This window comes from Mixophyes fleayi, chromosome 1, assembly GCF_038048845.1.
Source record: "Mixophyes fleayi isolate aMixFle1 chromosome 1, aMixFle1.hap1, whole genome shotgun sequence".
Classification (NCBI taxonomy): Eukaryota; Metazoa; Chordata; class Amphibia; order Anura; family Limnodynastidae; genus Mixophyes; species Mixophyes fleayi.
The window spans coordinates 384,522,355-384,541,138 of NC_134402.1; the positions used below are offsets into that span (position 1 = coordinate 384,522,355).

Genomic DNA, 18,784 nt, shown 5'->3' on the forward strand with positions numbered 1-18,784 from the left:
TGTCTCTAATGCTTGCTACTGATAGTAAATGTAGAATTTAGCAGATTATATACATCCAATATGATTCAGATTGTTTTGGTGAAAGGGAAAGTTGATTTCCACCTCTATAAAAATCATGTATTCTCCCCTATAAAATATCCTGTTTTTGCTTCTGTCAGTGCCTTTATGATTAAGATCTCTCATGAGACAATGTCCTTTGATTTTCCATCTGTCTTCTAATATCAATAATTTGGTTTGTACTTTAATATAGAACCAGTGCCATATATCTTTATAGATATAAATATATATACATGCATTTAGCTTTTCATGCATTTGCAAATATGTCTAATTTTTTCAGTAAAGTGCCAACCACACCCCCACATTAGGCTGGCCACACCCACTCAGCAAATGTCACGCCCACTTAGATGGGGGGCACCGGTGCCCTGTCTCGCCCAGGGCACTAAAATGTCTAGTTACGGCACTGCGATTAACCACATCTCTTATGTTCATGATCTCCCCCATAACCCATGAAATTGGTGCAAAGAAGATGTAGTACCGATCTTAAAAAAGAAAATAAATATCAGAATCAGGAAATTATAAACTTGTGAGCCTGATTCTGTTGTGGTTAATTATTTGGAAGAGATTCTGGAGAATGTGATTCTGAATCATAATGTAGAAAATAATTAGACAGTGTCAGCATGGTTCCAATTATGATTAATTTCTTTGAGGCAAATTTCAAACTGAATCATGATAAGACCATGGATATGATATATTTGGATTTTGTTAATGCATTTGATACTGTTTCATATAACAGTCTGGTACATATGATGAGATTACTGGGACTAAAGGGGAAAGTATTTAGATGGTTGAGGGACAGAAGAAAAAGGCCATTATTATAAATGGAACATATTCAGCACAGGGTTCATTATTGGGCACTTTTTATTAAATGACCTTGTAGATGGCCTAGAATATATGCTGTTCATGTTTGCTAATGACACAAAGCTATGCAGGGTTATTAACACAGAGCAAGAAAATAACCAGCAAACTAGGCAATGAAATGGCTGATGAAATATAATGTAGATTAATGTATGGTTATGGAGCTAGGCTACACCGTATAAAATTATACTAATCACACAACAAACTGAATACAATTGGGGAAATAATGAAAATACTTATTAACACTAGTTAGTAAGATGAATAGTAATGCACAGTACCAGGAAGCTGCTGCAAAGTCAAATTGGATGCAAACAATTGAGATAAATGCACATGAGGCTAACATACTATTACCGTTCTAGAAATAAATAGATAGACCACATCTTAAATATAGGATACCAATTTAAGCACCTCACTTTAACAAGGACAAAGGGTAAGTCAAGGCAGACAAGCTCACAAAGCTCACTTTACTTGGCTGTAAGTTTTGGTGACCTTTGCAATGCTTCTAACACTCTATATCAGGAGAATGTGTTTTATTAGGAACTGCTCTGTTATTGTGCAAGCATTAGCTAGGACCCAGTTATCTATTACTTGTAACTGTATAAACTGTACAGGGTGGTTAATTTTCTTTGGTGGAGAAATCCCCTCACTCTCTGACAGTAGTCGTGTGTGTTCACAAACAGACTATGCTGCTCTTAGAAAAGTCCAAACCATTTCTTATTGTGTCTGAGCTCACCGAATAAATTCCCATTAGAAGTAGTGACCGTGCTGTAACATGATGCAACGTCCATAGGTAACCAACCACACATGGAAATATTATACTTATTCTAAACATCAGAAACATACCATGTACATAAAACCAAATGTCATAATATAATTTGAGTGGCTATATTACTTTTCTACACGTGGTAGCCACTAGATAAGTCTCCTTGTTTACACTGTCATTAGAATTTTTGTATACAGTCTGAGTGAATTCACTTTCTCCTGTGACCAGAAGGTAAGAGAGATTGCTGAGGATTAAGTTAGAGGTAACGCTCAATAGTTCAGAAATTCCACAATATGGAAAATCCTATCCAGAATATTGGATTGAGTGATTTGATTTCCATTCAGAGGTTGTATATATAAGTCTGCAGTTATACTGACTAAATGGTTGTCTACTTACTATAAAAGCTTTTGGTAAGAGCTGATTTTAGTATGAGTTGCCCTGAAGCATTAATGCAGCTTACCCAGACCAACAGCAAGTCCTGAGTGTTTATCCAGCACAATGAGAGAACATATACATGGATAACACACATCCCTGCATAATTATTTTTCATATATGACTGTGTGTGCAGATTACACATTTGCCCATGTGGATCAATGATCCTTACCTATAAGTATGGGAAAAAAACGTAGCTAAAACTTATTTTCAATCATTTCAATTTTTTTTAATAAAATGAGTGATTTGGGGCTATATTTACTAAACTGCGGGTTTGAAAAAGTGGAGATGTTGCCTATAGCAACCAATCAGATTCTAGTTATCATTTATTTAGTACCTTCTACAAAATGACAGCTATAATCTGATTGGTTGCTATAGGCAACATCTCCACTTTTTCAAACCCGCTGTTTAGTAAATCTAGCCCTTGATCTTTTTTTACCTGCTTTCACAAGAAAAGAATCATTGTCACAATATTGCCATTGCTTACCTCCAAATATCTAAACCAACACAAAGGTAGATACAGAGGATCACGGAATAAAGTTACATTTGAATGTTGTTAATTGTTATCCCTTCTTGGCCCAGTACTCACCTCTAACTTCTGGAGAAAATCTAGCAGAGTGACGGGATACAAATAGTTTTAGTTCTTGGTCTAAGTTGCAGTGGGTGAGGTCCGTTTCCCATGATCGGATACCTGTAAAACAAATCGCACTTTTATTAATGTGTTCACTAAACTACATAATGTTTTCTTATTCATTTATTATGAAGTTTGTCCATTGACTTTTGTTTTTAAATTATACAGTTACAATCTGCTCTTTAATGTAGCAGTTGCTACTTATAATGTAACCCCCCTCTCTCTACCGATATGAGTTAATGTGCCTGCTCACACCACCGCTGTATGGGAAATATTATATCATTATTCTATTTTTATATGTAAACAGTTTATCTTACAACAAACAAGAATCTGTAAGACAGCCAATGGTGTTTGTGCTGCTAGGATATGAAATAAAACAGTAATAACCTCACATATTATCTCTTATCTAACACATAGCCATGCATATATCAGATTTATGCAGAATTATAGACGCATAAGTGGAGATACAAATGAAAAATCATCATTTCAACTCATACACAGCCAGTTTAATATATTTAGTATGTCACACTGCACCAACCAGCCTACAAAATATACATTTCCATTATTTCTACTTATTTTCTCAATTTCATTATATTTGACCCAAGTGTAGGTCATTGTGTAATGAACTGGGCTTGGGAAAGTATGATAAGGATTTTGAGTACTTCAGGGTCAAGCTGACCACACACAAATATATTTGGTTGTTCATTACAAAAAAAACCCAAAAGAATTCTAACCAAAATTTCCATTTAAGTGCAGTAAGCCAGAATTTCACACAAATAAATTATGGTCACTGGTAAACTGGACTTTCTGCATTATCCGTCATTTTGGACTTTCACACGGAGCAATGTCTTTTTTTGAAATATGTTGGTGAATTTAATGTATTTAGAGTTCTTGAGCAAAGCAACAAAATTAATTGACTTTGTCCTGAAAGAATTAAAATTCCTCCACTGGACATGACAAAAATAATTAACACTTTTTTAATATCTATAATTTATTTTGAATGGGAATATGCTATTGCAATCATAGAAGTCCGATTTAAGTAGTCTAAAGTTTTTTTATAGAGACAATAGGTGCAATACTCCTGGGATGTTGTTCAATACAAAACACCTTTGTGTTACTAAGAAACCTGTCTACTTCCCCGAGGGTTAAATACTAATTACAAACACAGGCATACTAACTTGTGCTAGTAGTTAATATACTTAATAGCATGTAGGTTTCCAATGAAATATGACTCATGTTTAAGTAAAATAAGTGTGTTTTAGGATACAATGTTTGATACGAACATCAGGGGGTAAATGTATCAAGCTGAGAGTTTTCCAGCGGGTTTGAAAAGTGGAGATGTTGCCTATAGCAACCAATCAGATTCTAGCTATGATTTTGTAAAATGTACTAAATAAATGACAGCTAGAATCTGATTGGTTTTTCAAACCCGCCAGAAAATTATCAGCTTGATACATTTACCCCTAGGAAGGATTTACTTCTACTTTTGTTATTTTAAAGAGATTTATTTCAGTGTAGAGAATATGCTCTCACATAGGACTCCCACTTAGAACAGGTAAGGACGCAGGGAAAGCATCTACCTGTATAATCCCAAGGCTGTGTACACCCACCACTTCTCAGCATCTATGGTATGATATGTTTGAGCTTTGTTCTACTGCCGTATGTACACAACTCAGCCCAGAAATTGAGATAAATAGGACTCATTTGTACATTTTCTTGTAATCAATGCCAATTACTGCTTTCATTGTGTACAATACATACCATAGTGGACAGTTAGTCTTATGTGACTGTGTTCACGAAGCCACAAATGCGGAGAAGCACCATGTGCACACAGTCTGAGCTACACTTCGTGGAACATACTCTGTGTTCCTGAGATTCCTTGTGAGGTATCAATGTCATGGTGATATCACCATGCCTAATTTTGATGGTAATATAAACAATGTACAATGAACAATGCAATAAACATTGTTTATATTGCTATTTAAAGGTATTTATTAGGTAGAGCTGCTCTTGCAATCAAAGAAGGAGCGCAGTCCCTGTAACTATCAACATCATGGAAAATAGGTAATACAAAATAGAAAAAAATATTAATTTACATATAGAAAGCTATCCCCAAAAGAAAGAAACTGAAAAAACATAAAGATATGACAATCAAGATGTATTAAAAAAACATACAAAAATATTAAGATCCAAAACTGATTATTTGTATACAGCAAGCAGTACGTGAAATGCAGGAAGACAATAACCTGATAAAAATATGTAAAGATATAAACGTGCTAAGACAAGAAGGTATTATATTCAAAGAAACAACAAGCTAATTACTAGTTATGTAGAAGGGAAATATATCTTTTATCTTTTATAAGGCATAAGTGTGCTACCTCCTCCTTTACCTTAACAGAAAATTTAAATAATTACACTGAATATCCACTGGTCATTACAATAAAGCTGGAGAAACAAACCTTTACTTACATCATTAGAAACACTAAAGTAGTATATAAATACCTCCCAACTCCCAAGAGTTAGGATGGGACAGTTCCAATCTGAGGGCTCTGTCCTGTTATCCTGATCATGACAGCTTTGTCCTGCAGGTGGGAAACCTGGGTGGTATGGTCTGTTAAATGCTGCTCTGCAGAGCAGCAGTGCACTGGTGCCATACACCATTGTGTGCACGGCAATGCATGGGTACAGGACAGCCCAGCCCTTCTAAAGCGCTAGGCATGCTCCCAGTGGTACGGTCATGGCCACATTGTTATAGGTGACACCAATTGTCCTGATTGAAAAAGAGGCAAGGTTGGGAGGTATCTACACATGTAGAGTCAACCATTAGTAAAATACAATAAGTAAAAGGCATATAGCTGGTCAAATACAGAAAAAACAGGCCCACCACTAAACTATATCAAGCTTAATCGCTGCAAACAAAAAATCAGACACTGAAAAAAATGGATGGCCAAAAGAACTACTTCAAGCCTTACAGTTTTATTCCAAAATACCAAAGTGCACTAAAGTACTAAACAGTCTTACTAGGCCATTCAAAATAATGTAACAATCTGACAGAGCTACTACAGGACACCAACCTGTGCAATAAAGAACTAAACAGTCTTGCTCAGCTTGGTCTGATCTGTTTGTTAAAAAGAACCAGATCCATAGTGTGCATCTAACAAGAGAAACCAGCAATAGCTCTTCTGTCCAAAGTAGAGGCTTCATTACTTTGGCTAGAGATGGAAGGCTACCATAGAAGACAATGCATTCCATGACAATTCTTTGGATGGTGCTATAGATATTGGGAAGATTTTTACATAGCCACAGATTAATGACAACATTTCTATTAGGTCAGCTCTCCTCCATCCATGTTCTGATATAATGCAAGCCTCTATAACGGTTGGTTGGTAAGATCTGTCAAAGATGATGGATATAATACAGCTGAGTGCTTGCCAATTCTGCAATGGTTTCAAAAAATAATGAGCAGTGCACCTCTATCAGGTCATGTAGTGACAATTCCTGAAGTACGATTAATTGTTCTCCCATATATTGCTATTTTTACATATTGTATAGCACTACACAACTGTAAGATTATGACACATTTAAGCAGACAAAACAAAAAATGTTTTATTTGAAATGGACTTGACAATAAAACTCATTAAGAGAAAAGGGAGATGGACATGATCCTCAAGATGTTCAGTTCTGAAGTGTTCATATTTGTTGACACTTTTCTGGTTTACTGGTTGGTTGACAAGTTGTAGGACTGCACTATGAATTCATGACACACTCCATTAATTGCTTTTACAAGCCAAGATTGTAATCAATCCAACTTCCCTTCTGAGACTTTTTTTTATAATAGTATAATATTTATTTTAGGTGATGATTCACAATTTCAAATGCTGTTGTGAATGTGTTTAAAAGCCAGTTGATCCCTGTCAACAAAATGTAGCTATCGCTAATGTTCAGGATTATTCATTGGAATCTATTGGTAAATATGCTGTATAATATAGTGATCCCTGTTTAAAATGGTTTGAAATCCTAGTCAGCTGTCTGAGAGGGTATTTTTTTTTTAAAAAAAATAAATCTGCATCCATAGCTGAAAGCTTAACTTATACTCATTTATATACAGCTGCTAATGGAACATGATAAATAGGAAAATGGTTTTATGGAGATTATTACATATATAAAGCTATAATATCACATTCATTTGTTAATTGATTTAACAAAAGATCAAACTGAGGACAAAAAGTCAACCCAGTTAAATTCAAGATATTGCGTGTAATTTCCTATTGCTCTTATTAATAAAAAATAATTCTGAAATTCCTTTCATCGCTGACTTGCCAGATTGTATTACACTGTACTAACAAGCCTGTGATCTCTCATTTGTAGTATCTCCAAATGGTTGGTCAGAGTTAAAATAGAAATTAAATATGGCTGCAGAGCATTAGCGGGATATTAAAGGGACCTAATGAGCTATTACTGTCGTGCAGCTGGCGATGTATCAATCTACACTTATGTATAATGAAGTATAAGAAGCAATGTGACTCATACTGATAAATTAAGTTTTAGGAGAAGGGGAACGTCATATCAAATTCAGAGTACAACTCTACAAGCATCATACTAATTTATTATTTTATTCCCTTTGTTATTAAGAATATAGCTGTTGTTCATAACATTGCTCATTGTAGCTGGGGATATTTTATTTGTAACAGGATTATTTATTTGTATAGGGACATCTGGTATATTTATACTGTATTTTGTATATTTTAAAAAAAATTAAATAATCAATAAAATATTAATAGAGCACATAAGTACATATACTTGCTCTCTAAATACTGGATTTAGGAACCAGAGGGCTTAGGACATTGATATAAGTGCCATATCTTCAATCATCATCATCATTTATTTATATAGCGCCACTGATTCCGCAGCGCTGTACAGAGAACTCACTCACATCAGTCCCTGCCCCATTGGAGCTTACAGTCTAAATTCCCTAACATACACACACACACACACACACACACACACACACAGAGACAGACTAGGGTCAATTTTGATAGCAGCCAATTAACCTACCAGTATGTTTTTGGAGTGTGGGAGGAAACCAGAGCACCCGGAGGAAACACACGCAAACACAGGGAGAACATACAAACTCCACACAGATAAGGCCATGGTCAGGAATTGAACTCATGACCCCAGCGCTGTGAGGCAGAAGTGCTAACCACTTAGCCACCATATCTTGGATCTGAATCCTATTTTATTGGTAAACAAATGCAGTTGTGGGGATCTACTGGCTTCTTACAGGCCCCAGGATCTGCTTTAGCATCAATTCAATTGGTCACCATTGAAAATATATTGCGGTTAGTGGCATATTTAGACAAATGCCTCATCAGATTGTGGTTTACTAATCTTAAATGGCTTCTACTCTGGACCACCAAGAACATTTGAGCCATTCTAAAAGATCACATGCTCAAGTTGCATTTTCACTATCGCATATATGGTTTTATTTACATTGTAAGCAAGCTTAGGGTTTACGCAAGAGTAGTACAAAGTCGCCATTACTAGGGCTGTGCGAGAGGGCAAATGTCCAGGGTGCAAAGCTGATGGGGGTGCAGGGACATAAATATTTAGGATAATTGGGCTACAGTTGGGGGACTAGGGGTTGTTAATTTTCTATTTTGCCCCAGGCACTAACACTTCTAGTTACGGCTGTGCATGGAGTATTCACACAGGGCACGGGGTGGTCCAGTAGTAGTTACAGGCTCTTGGGTGGAAGAAGCCACCAAAAAAGCAATTCAGCCCATGGGGCTCTATTTGAATTGAAGCAAAAGAAAAGACCGTGCAAAGGCACAAGGAGAAGCTTTGTGAATGGACGACTGTTGGACTGCGTATTTGTGCGAGATAGTGTTTGTGCTGGACAGCATAATTGTATGGGATGGGGGACGAATGAGCAAGTGGGGTTCACAATACTAGTATAGCAGATATTACATCATACATGTACAGGAAATACAGTTCTATGTATATGACCTATATGTCAAGCTTTGCAATAGAAATTATAATTCAGACCATATGTATTGTTTAAATAATTTGCCTAATGAAACCATCATGGGGTTTGAATAATGCCATGTTTCAACACAGGAGTGGTACAAAAATACTTGTAGCTGGTCCCTGGGTGCCAGGCATGTGAGAACTGGAGACTTGTCCTAGATCTGAAAGTGGAATTCAAGAAGTGGGCTCCAGTGTCAGCATATAGGGGCTGTGCTAGCTGCAGCCACAGCCAATCTCTCTGGGTGTCGACAATCATATATTATATAGCACTGGAGGATTTTAAAAAAAAGTGTTGTGGATCATGTTGTAAACAGGGAAATAAGGAAATGAAAAAATGGCATAGTGATTTGGAGAATGGCTGAAAAGTAATAAACATATACTTAATTGAGGGAAAAATGAACCAAATGTAAAGTATAAGAGTTAAATTGTAACTGTTTAGTTCCACATGAAGTTTAGAAAGTATATACTGGAGGAGTTTATGGTTTGTATTGAATGGTAATGAATGGGAACTATGTGTAATCCAAGTGAAAAATAACCTGACCTCACCAACCCACACACACAGTCAGCTGTGAGCTGTTCCTCTCCAGTGAATTTCAGACTCTAGCTACTATGGGTCAGATTCATTAAGGAGAGTAAAGCATAAAAAATGAGTATCTTTGCACCTGGGCAAAACCATGTTGCATTGGCGGGGAGGTAAATTTGGATAGAGCATTTCCTAGATCAACTTTAAATTTCAGTGTAAAAATAAAGCTATCAAGTATTTGTGTGCCGCATGAAAAAACAGCCAGTATTTAACTTATGTGCAAAATAATAAACTAATTTGCACCCCTTGTATTGTAACATGGTTTGTCCCAGAGAACACTCCTATTTTGCCTTATTTTCCTCAATAGCTCAGGTCCTATGTGTTTGGCTGGCAGTAAGAGGAGTCCTTCCTTTGCTCACACATCAATAGAGATTAATTGATATATTGATGTTGGGAAAAAGAAAAAGAAATCAATTACCAGTGCTATGCAGCTCTATTAATGGCTATGGCTCATTCTTTTCTATAGCCCATTTTCCAATGGAGTTTCTACATGTAGTGCACAACTCCATTGAAACATATAGGCCATACAAGTCAATTGGGACAACACTTGTAAAACAACAACACTGGTAAAATCCCTACTCCAAACACATCACATAGTTGAATGTTGTCATTATATTTATGCAAACTTGCAACTTATATATTGTATTGTCGAAAATTTACACCTCTGCAAAATGTCCTTTTCTGCTTCTAAAATTTACCATGATTCTGCTCATCTGTCTGAGCACTGCAATTTTCATCTATTCTTCTTTGCAATATTTCCCAAGTTCAATCATGATGGATGTGACCTTGGTGAAGAGCAGTTTTGGAATAATTTCACAAATCCCTGTTGGGACTGAGGTCTGGGCTTAGACTAGGCTGCCTTATAACACTGAGTTCTTTGTTTTTAAGCTACTCCAGTGTGGCATTTGCTGTATTCTTTGGCTTTGAGTAATTATACTGCTAGATTAAAAATCTTCTACCAAGTCCTGGGTCTCTTGCTGACCCATAGGCTTTCCTGCAAGGTTTATCTATTTCTTGTTCCATCCTTTTTACTCTCTATCTTGTAAAGTTTTCCAGTTCCTGAAGCAGAGATTCATACCCATAGCATTATGATCCCAGCATGATAATCCATGGTAAGGATAATGTTCTTGGGATAATCCACATTATTGTACCAAACATGCCTAATGTTGAGGCCAAAAAGGTCAAACTTGGTTTTTTTGGAGTGATGATTCTATCACCACTTGGGTCTTTCACATGCTTTCTTATAAACACTAGGGGGTATATTTACTAAACTGCGGGGTTGAAAAAGTAGAGATGTTGCCTATAGCAACCAATCAGATCCTAGTTATCTTTTATTTAGTACATTCTACAATATGACACCTAGAATCTGATTGGTTGTTATCAGCAACATCTCCACTTTTTCAAACCCGCAATTTAGTTAATATAACCCTAGGTGAGTTTCCATGCGTTTAGTCACCCTCCCCTATTGCTGACCCATGGGAAGTTGCTCCCATCTCTGCCATGGAAGACTAACTTTAAGCCTCTTGGTGGGCTTCAAAACAGATGTTCTGTTTAGGAGTACCTCCTGTTCTAGACAAATTCAAGGTTGTGCCATAAAACTATTTAGTGTTAGGGAATGGTAAAATTTACAGAATAAATCCACTTTGATTCCACAGTGTAAGAAAATAAAATGTTGAAAACATAAAAGGGGTTAAACACTGTTATAACCACTGTAAATTAGTCTTGCACTTGTTCTTCCAAACCCATGTACCTCATAACCTCATAGGTGCAAGACTAATCTTCAGCTATCCAAGGCACTGGAGTGGATCAAGCGGAACAGGACATTTTAAGGTAAGAGACACAATTTCAGGCACAGCAGCCTTCTGTCAATTATCTGAATTAATTCTTCTCCCCTGAATTTGGAAATGAATATAAAAAATAATTTGGGATGGTGTATCCTCCAGAACAGTATATATCTATACATGTATACATATACACACACAGTAGTGGAAGAGGGGGTGTATACAGTGGTTGCCAAACCTCCATTTCTCCTATCGCCTTCATTATTAAACTATAAAATTCCATTCACTTATATTCCCAATACATTTCATACCGCTACTTTCACATTGCCACTATGATCTATATCTAAATATATATATATATATATATATATATATATATATATATATATATATATATATATATATATAATACATACAAAAATAGATGGCGGTGAATGCGCTCAAATATCCACAAGTTAAAGTAACAAAAAAGTGCTGTGTATAGTCCATATAGTAAATTGCATATCTTCAATTGTTCAAATAAAATGAACAGACCAGCACCATCAAGCCAGAGTACAAGAATACAAAAGAATTTTAATGGAAAAATACAAAAAAAAAAAAAAATAATCAAAGAAAAAAAAACACATTACAAAACATTTCCTGCCCAACGGTTGGTTAAGTTCCCTTTCCTTTCACATATGTGTGCGTCTATGTGTGTGCATATACAGATTTAATCTCAGTAGCATGATGAAAACAGGCTTTGATATACAATAATTCTTTGGAACATGTCAGATCCGTATGGCAGTGCTATTTGTACAATGTAACCAACTCAAAACTCCTGCCAAGCACTGTAAAATTAGCTCATGATGTGTCTCTTTTATTGCAAAGGACAGGACACCTGTCACCCCAATGACTGCAGTCCCTAAAGGATTAATTTCAGGAAATTGTTGCTATTCGTCCTAGGGCATCTCCCATCACTCATCGCATTAGCGTCCTGGGATATTTAATGACAGCCTTTTCTTAAAGCCATAGTCCGTTACTTACATTTACATATATTTACATATATCCTTAACATTAAAAGTAAAAAAAAATTGTTGTTTATTTTATAATTGATATAGCATTTTTATAAATGAATAGCTGAAAGTGTGTTCTATGTTGTGTCCACTTGAAAGGAGAGAGACCTGCAAAGTGCAAGTCATGTCCTTCACAGGGCAGAGGAGTTAAATATAGCAGCGCTAACTGTCTGATTTCCCTGGTTGCAAAGCACTGACTGCTCCTACCCAGTGTGAGAATCCATATCTAGGTCACCTCCCACCTGCAGCTGCTGCTTATCGATTTACAGGAATAAAATATACATGGGCCACAATATGCTTTCACACTGGCTAGTAAATAATACATAAATGTAAAGGGAAATATCCACTTAAAGTAGGGAGGAAAGTCTCCATAGTTTCTGAGGCCAAAAATCAAAGTTCTAAAAAAAATATTTTAAACTGAAATGATCTTTACTCATTACCATTCCTAGACTTTCTCCTTATTCCAGGATCCTTGATACCAGTCAGAATACTGCACATACACACTATGTTTAGCAGATAATTCATGACCTGAGTGAAATTATGCACTGACCTCTACTAACCTGTGCTTTGCTATCTATCATATGTTTCTCAGCATTTTGTACATGACTGGAGGAAAAACCACATGTGATGCATACTTGCCTACTTTCCCGGGATTTCCGGAAGGCTCCCGAATTTTGGGGAGTCCTCCCAGACTCCCGGAAGAGTAGGCAAACCTCCCGGACCCTGTAAAATGCCGAAATTCACGTCATTGAATAGTGGGGGAGGGGCTTAATCGCGTCATTAAGCCTCGTCCCCCGCTATTCAATACCTTGAATTTCTGTATTTAATGGTAGGGGCGGGGCTATAGTGTCGTAATGACGTCGGCACGCCCCCTCCTACCCTCTGTCACATGATCTGTACTCTGATCTCCCAGAGTACAGATTTAAAAAGTAGGCAAGTATGCATGCGAGTTCCCTCTAGCATCTCATGTTGACCATGATGCTTATCTCAGCCAGTAATGACTCAATCCTGGAATACCTGGTAAGTGATATGTCCAATGAAAAGCAAATTTTTGGTCACTACCCTTGGTACATCTGCTTCCCTTACCCGTATTACTGTGGTGTTGAGTCACATGTCAGGGATCCCTGCAGTTTAGTAGAATTCACCAGGGCCAACGCTGCACCAGATCCTCTCACCGCCACCACCACGGCAAAAGAGCAAGGGTTGGTGCTAACAGTACTAGTCAGAGGAAAGGTGTACATGACTACAAATGTACTTTGGACATATGCTTTAAGCTTAGCTCAGTATATGGTCATATAACCAATCCTGAACAGGTGCAATCATGTATAGCAGTAATAGTGTTCATTCAAATGTACTTGGATTTGCAAACAACTAATTTTAGCACAGACCCAAGCCTGGACTACACACCTGCAGGATAAAATACACAAAGTGTTTCAGCAGATAATTTCATCATACACTTAGGGCTAAATTTACTAAATGGCTGGTTTGAAAAAGTGGAGATGTTGCCTATAGCAACCAATCAGGTTCTAGGTTTCATGTTGTAGAATGCACTAAATAAATGACAGCTAGAATCTGATTGGTTGCTATAGGCAACATCTCCACTTTTTCAAACCCACAGTTTAGTAAATATACCCCTTAGAATTTATCACAGACTTACACAGAATATCAGAGATGTTGTTGCATGAAATATATCCTACTTATATGTGAAAAAATACTTCCACTATGTCTTAATAGGAGAGACATCCACAAACAATTAATTGATGGAAAATAGGATTTATCTTTTGTTTTAGCTATCATGTATCGAAAAGTAGGTTTTCTTAAACGATAACATTTAAGTACATTGCACCTTGGTTAAATACTTTTTCTTCATTTTAACTATGAAGATTTTATTCATGCCAGGTATCCCAACAATAGCTGACTGTTAATATTCAGAGTGCACCTATGTGCTGCACAGTTGATTGGAAGCCCATTAGAGTGCTTGTTCTAGAGTGCTAGAGTGCGCTTATTTCTTGAGATTAAATTTAATACAGATGTATTTGTTCTGCAACCTGCAGCCAGTTGCACATTACCAGTTAATCATTTCTATTTCTCTGCACTGTTACAAAATTTAACCACATTTAGGGATTTCAGTTGTAAGCTGTCTTGTAGTGACAGTTTACAAAATATGTATTTCTTATACAGCCCAAGTAAAGCCATTATTTGACATAATATATATATATATCACAAAGGTTGTGTATTACTTTGGTGACTAATATACATGAAATAACTGGAGAGTTTACACCTAACTAAATATATCCAGCATGTGGGGAGGGGAGGTGCTTCTCTAACAGATAGCGACAGACAACTTAGCAGAAATGCACAGCTGGGAACGGCTGATTCATATACAGGGTGGAGACAATGAGATCACAGTAGCTCAAATGACTGAATTCTTATGCTGTTTGACTATTAGGACTATTCTAAAGATATAGGGGGAGCTTCAGTTGTCTTTAATGGGGTGGGGAGAGAATACTTGAGCAGAACTGTAGCGAAATGTCAGGTTAACAATGAACAATGTATTTTACCTTCATGGTTCATACAGTATATTAAGGTTTCAGTGTAGGGGTCTGTTCATAATAAGCCATCTACTACTAAGGGATTATTCACATCCAAGTGTTTTTTATACACTTTTCAGGTTGTGGTTATCAACGGAAAGCTCATTAAGAATAGAACACAGTGTTCTGAAATATTGACATTAAGATTTCTTTATATAATGCGCCAACATATGTTTACCCTACAGTGGACTGAATATTACACGTATTAAAACTGGTCTTTTGTGTGCTTTCCATGGCTTACACTGCACTTTAACTTATATATTTACATCAGCACATTGTATATGCTCTGAAAGTGTGTAACCCCTCCCCGTTATTTTAGGTGTGACAGTAGCCTATTAAAGATTGCAGGCAACAGAATTTCAGTGAACATCAGCTATTCACAAGCAGGAGAAGCTGTTTTTATGTCTATACATTCTTATAAGACAATTCCACAAGAATGCACTATTTTGTTATGAATGTTAAACGTAGTTTTATCTGTCTAATCCTCCTTATTCCTCTGCATTCCTGAGTTTGCTACTTAGGGTTCACCTAGTAGAGATCACCAACCACAGACCTACCTGGAAAATTCCAGGCCAGTCAGATTCAAAAAAATAAATCACATAGTTTTGTCTTTCGAAAAGTGCTGCAGCTGTTCTCTACGCTGTCACTTCTCTCCATCCAGGGCCATTCATCCCATGAGGGGAGCTGAGAATCTGGTCTCAGGCAGCACAATTCTAGGGGTGGCTCTCAACCTGCTTCTCCTCCCTTCTCAGTACCACCCATCACTACTACAGTGTGACACAGCAATCCACTGCGTGTAATACTTATATATGTACAACTACTGAGAAAATCATACAATAGAGAAATCTAAATATAACAGAGACTGAACATTATATATAATATTTTCCAAATACGTACAGAAAGTATATATATATATATATATATACTAATTAAAGTGTGTCATCCATTGTGTCTACATGGGCAAGGGCCTTGCTGCCCATTTTTCCTCATGAAAGCACAACAAAGGTGCGGCCTGGTGACGAGCTTTGCTCAGCTGACTTAACAGTTTGCCAATGACACAAATAAGAGAGGGGAGGAAAAAAAGAAATGACATCAGTTAATTATTATTTACTTATAATTAAGAATTATTATTTACTTATGTGTTAAAATACACATTTAAAGCATTTAGCCCTGTTTAGATAATAAACAGTGAGTGTGCATCCCTATTAGCAGCATGCTAACAACCTAACAATACTCCATTCAAAATTAATCCAAAAGTGAAAATAGGACAAATAAGTATTTTCTTAAACTCTTGGTTAAAATAGTTTAACACATGTTTTATGTATTTTATTGGTATCATATTTGTGTGACTCTTATCTCCATGCTCCACATGATAACACTATGAGGTGTGTTCACTTGCTAGTCTGGTTTAAGACCAGGCACACATATGATAGGCTTTTTAAACATATCTAATGTGTTCTAACGTCATTTAATGTGTTCAATTATTTAAAATATCAGTCAATAAAATGAGCATATGTTTAACTATATATTGTATAACGTGAAGAGATATAGTCATCAGTATTTATCAGCAGAGTAAAGATGGTGTCACAGGTGAATGAGGCAGCAGATTCCATCTGAAGGATTGAGAACAGAGCAGATGCTCTCCTCTATGCTGCCTGCACGAACACTCTTTGTCCACTGTGCGCTGCCATAAGCTGCCGTAGGGACCGCAGTGCGGACTGCACCACGCCCACTAGCCGGCATCTCTCTGCTCTCTGCAAGTGTCATTACAGCAGCCATGGAGGTCTGCAGCAAGGGCAATGTGTGCTATGGATGCAGGACACACACACGAGTTTAGTGCATAGGAACAATGATTTTTAGCTTAACATGTATGCAATATCAGCCCTTACAATAAACCACCCTAAGTAAATACATTCATATAAGCCACCACCTATCCAGTATGGAAGCCATTCTATAGAAATAATGCAGCAGCAGAACAGTATGACCTCTGCTAAGTCAATGTGACGTTTAACAGCTGGCTTATTCCAATAAACCTTTAGCGAGCATGGATAGCATTGCTGGAGCTGCTTGGCAATGGGTGGGGTGCAGCGTGTCCTTGCTAGCTTAGCATTGCCCATGTGTCTCCCACATACAGCACATGCAGAGGAGAGACCACATCATCTCATACACCCACCAGGGTGTTTTTGTGCCTCACCAGATGTTTCTCTGAATTTAGGCAGAAAGTTTCCTTTTTCTGCTTCAGGTACCTTGGAAATAAATATAACATCCAACAGTAATAATCTACATTCCATTATATGAACCTGGCAATGATTGCAAATCCACAGAAACATGTATATTCTAAACATTAGATCAGTGAATAACAATACAATAATAAAATACAATGTATCCACCCGCAAATACAATGTGTATAGTTAGATGCATGCACTATTGACAGTCAGAATAGGAATTCCTTCCAGACTCCCGTGCCTGCTTGCACTGAGGCAGCATTGGGAGGGGCTGTCTTCTTGCCAACTGTTAGATCTGCAGCCCACCACATTTTCTCTATAGAAAAAAAAGGGAGTGGCTGCATCAGATTGTCTTTGTTTCCCTTAAAGATAAATATTTTCTATTTTCCTTCTACCACCAGCAATGCTTATATCTGAGTATGTATTAAACAACAATATTCCAGGTCAGATATGCTCGTAGCAGCCACAGATCGCATGCATTATATCCAAGCAGAGGTAAGCAAGAATCAGCCAAAGCTTGTACTGTACAACCTGTGGTGTGAGTGACAGTGATCTCCGGCTTGCAGGGCTTACCTCTCTCTATATTGGCGATGGCACACCTCAAATGGTCCTCTGTCACTATTTCTCCAATAACCACCAGTAGGTAAAATTTACTGTCTAGGAATCTGTGGCATAGGCTGGGGGAGGTAGATGAAGGATTCAGGATGCTGTTGGTCGGGTCAACGTCCGCTCCGGGCTCCACCAGGGTTGCCATCCTTGCAAAGTGCCCCCCTTGTTGTGCCTGCCTCTCCCTGGGTGATCTTCCTCCCCCCCGCTCCGTTAGGTACTGTGGCTGAGAGCAGACAGGGAGTGAACCGGGGAGGGGAGGCAGGCTGCCTTTTATACGGAGAGTCTGGGCTGGGACCCTGGGAGGAGAATCACGTTAGCTATCAGTCTATTTTCCAGCATCCACGTCTGATGTCATCTGCAGCAAATCATAGCCTCCGGAAGCAGAACGGGAAGAGGTGCTGAGACAATACACAGATCAGGGTTATATTGATGTACAAGTGGAGTTACATTTTAGGTGTCAATAAAGTCACACCCTGATGTTAGAAATTAGGTGTCATTATATCATTAGCATGCTAATGATTATTTTATTCGTTATGGTGATTTAGAATCTTATTAACCCCCTCATGTCCAGTGATGTTACACCCCTTCATGAAAAAAAAACAAATTTCACATTTATGCCTTTCGTTGGTTATGCTCCAATAACTTTTGGTTGTTTGAAGCTGCTCACCCACATGAGACATTCCTGTCAGTCTGCGCAGTTTGATTTGGACTCATTGCCAGTGGTCAAATTGGATTGGATCCAGTTGTCTGTACCCTAAGCCTAGCAGTCTTGTCACTTCTGGTATAACTGGAGCCTGTTACTGCAGACAGAAGATAACCACATACACAGTCCGATGACACCTAATGATTCTATTGAGTTTGATCACATTATTATCGGTCATTTTTAGGCCACACACTGCAAGTTTAGGCCAATAGCCTGATGAACAGACATGCAGATCCAAACACGGACCCAGGAAACCTTTATTTATATACTGTCAATCCTATTACACAGCACTGTACATAGGATATTATCATCATCATTTATTTATATAGAGCCACTAATTCTGCAGTGCTGTACAGAGAACTCACATCTGTCCCTGTCCCATTGGGGCTTACAGTCTAAATTCCTTAACACACACACACACACGATTGCGCCAACTGAAAAACTCGAGCATGCGCACAATCATCCCTGTAAT

The 18,784-nt window shown here is 37.5% G+C and overlaps 1 protein-coding gene across 1 annotated transcript in view; it reads right to left on the minus strand.

Annotated features, from left to right (window-relative positions):
- MAP1B (microtubule associated protein 1B) overlaps positions 1 to 17,858 on the minus strand; it is a 63,212-nt gene extending 45,354 nt beyond the window's left edge. The window contains exons 1-2 of the mRNA XM_075180004.1: positions 17,574 to 17,858; positions 2,700 to 2,801 (exon numbers count right to left, since the gene is read on the minus strand). Of these exons, the coding sequence (XP_075036105.1) occupies positions 2,700 to 2,801; positions 17,574 to 17,754 (283 nt within the window). The 5' untranslated portion in view covers positions 17,755 to 17,858. The remainder of the gene's footprint in view (positions 1 to 2,699; positions 2,802 to 17,573) is intronic.
- Between the last annotated feature and the right edge of the window lie 926 nt (positions 17,859 to 18,784).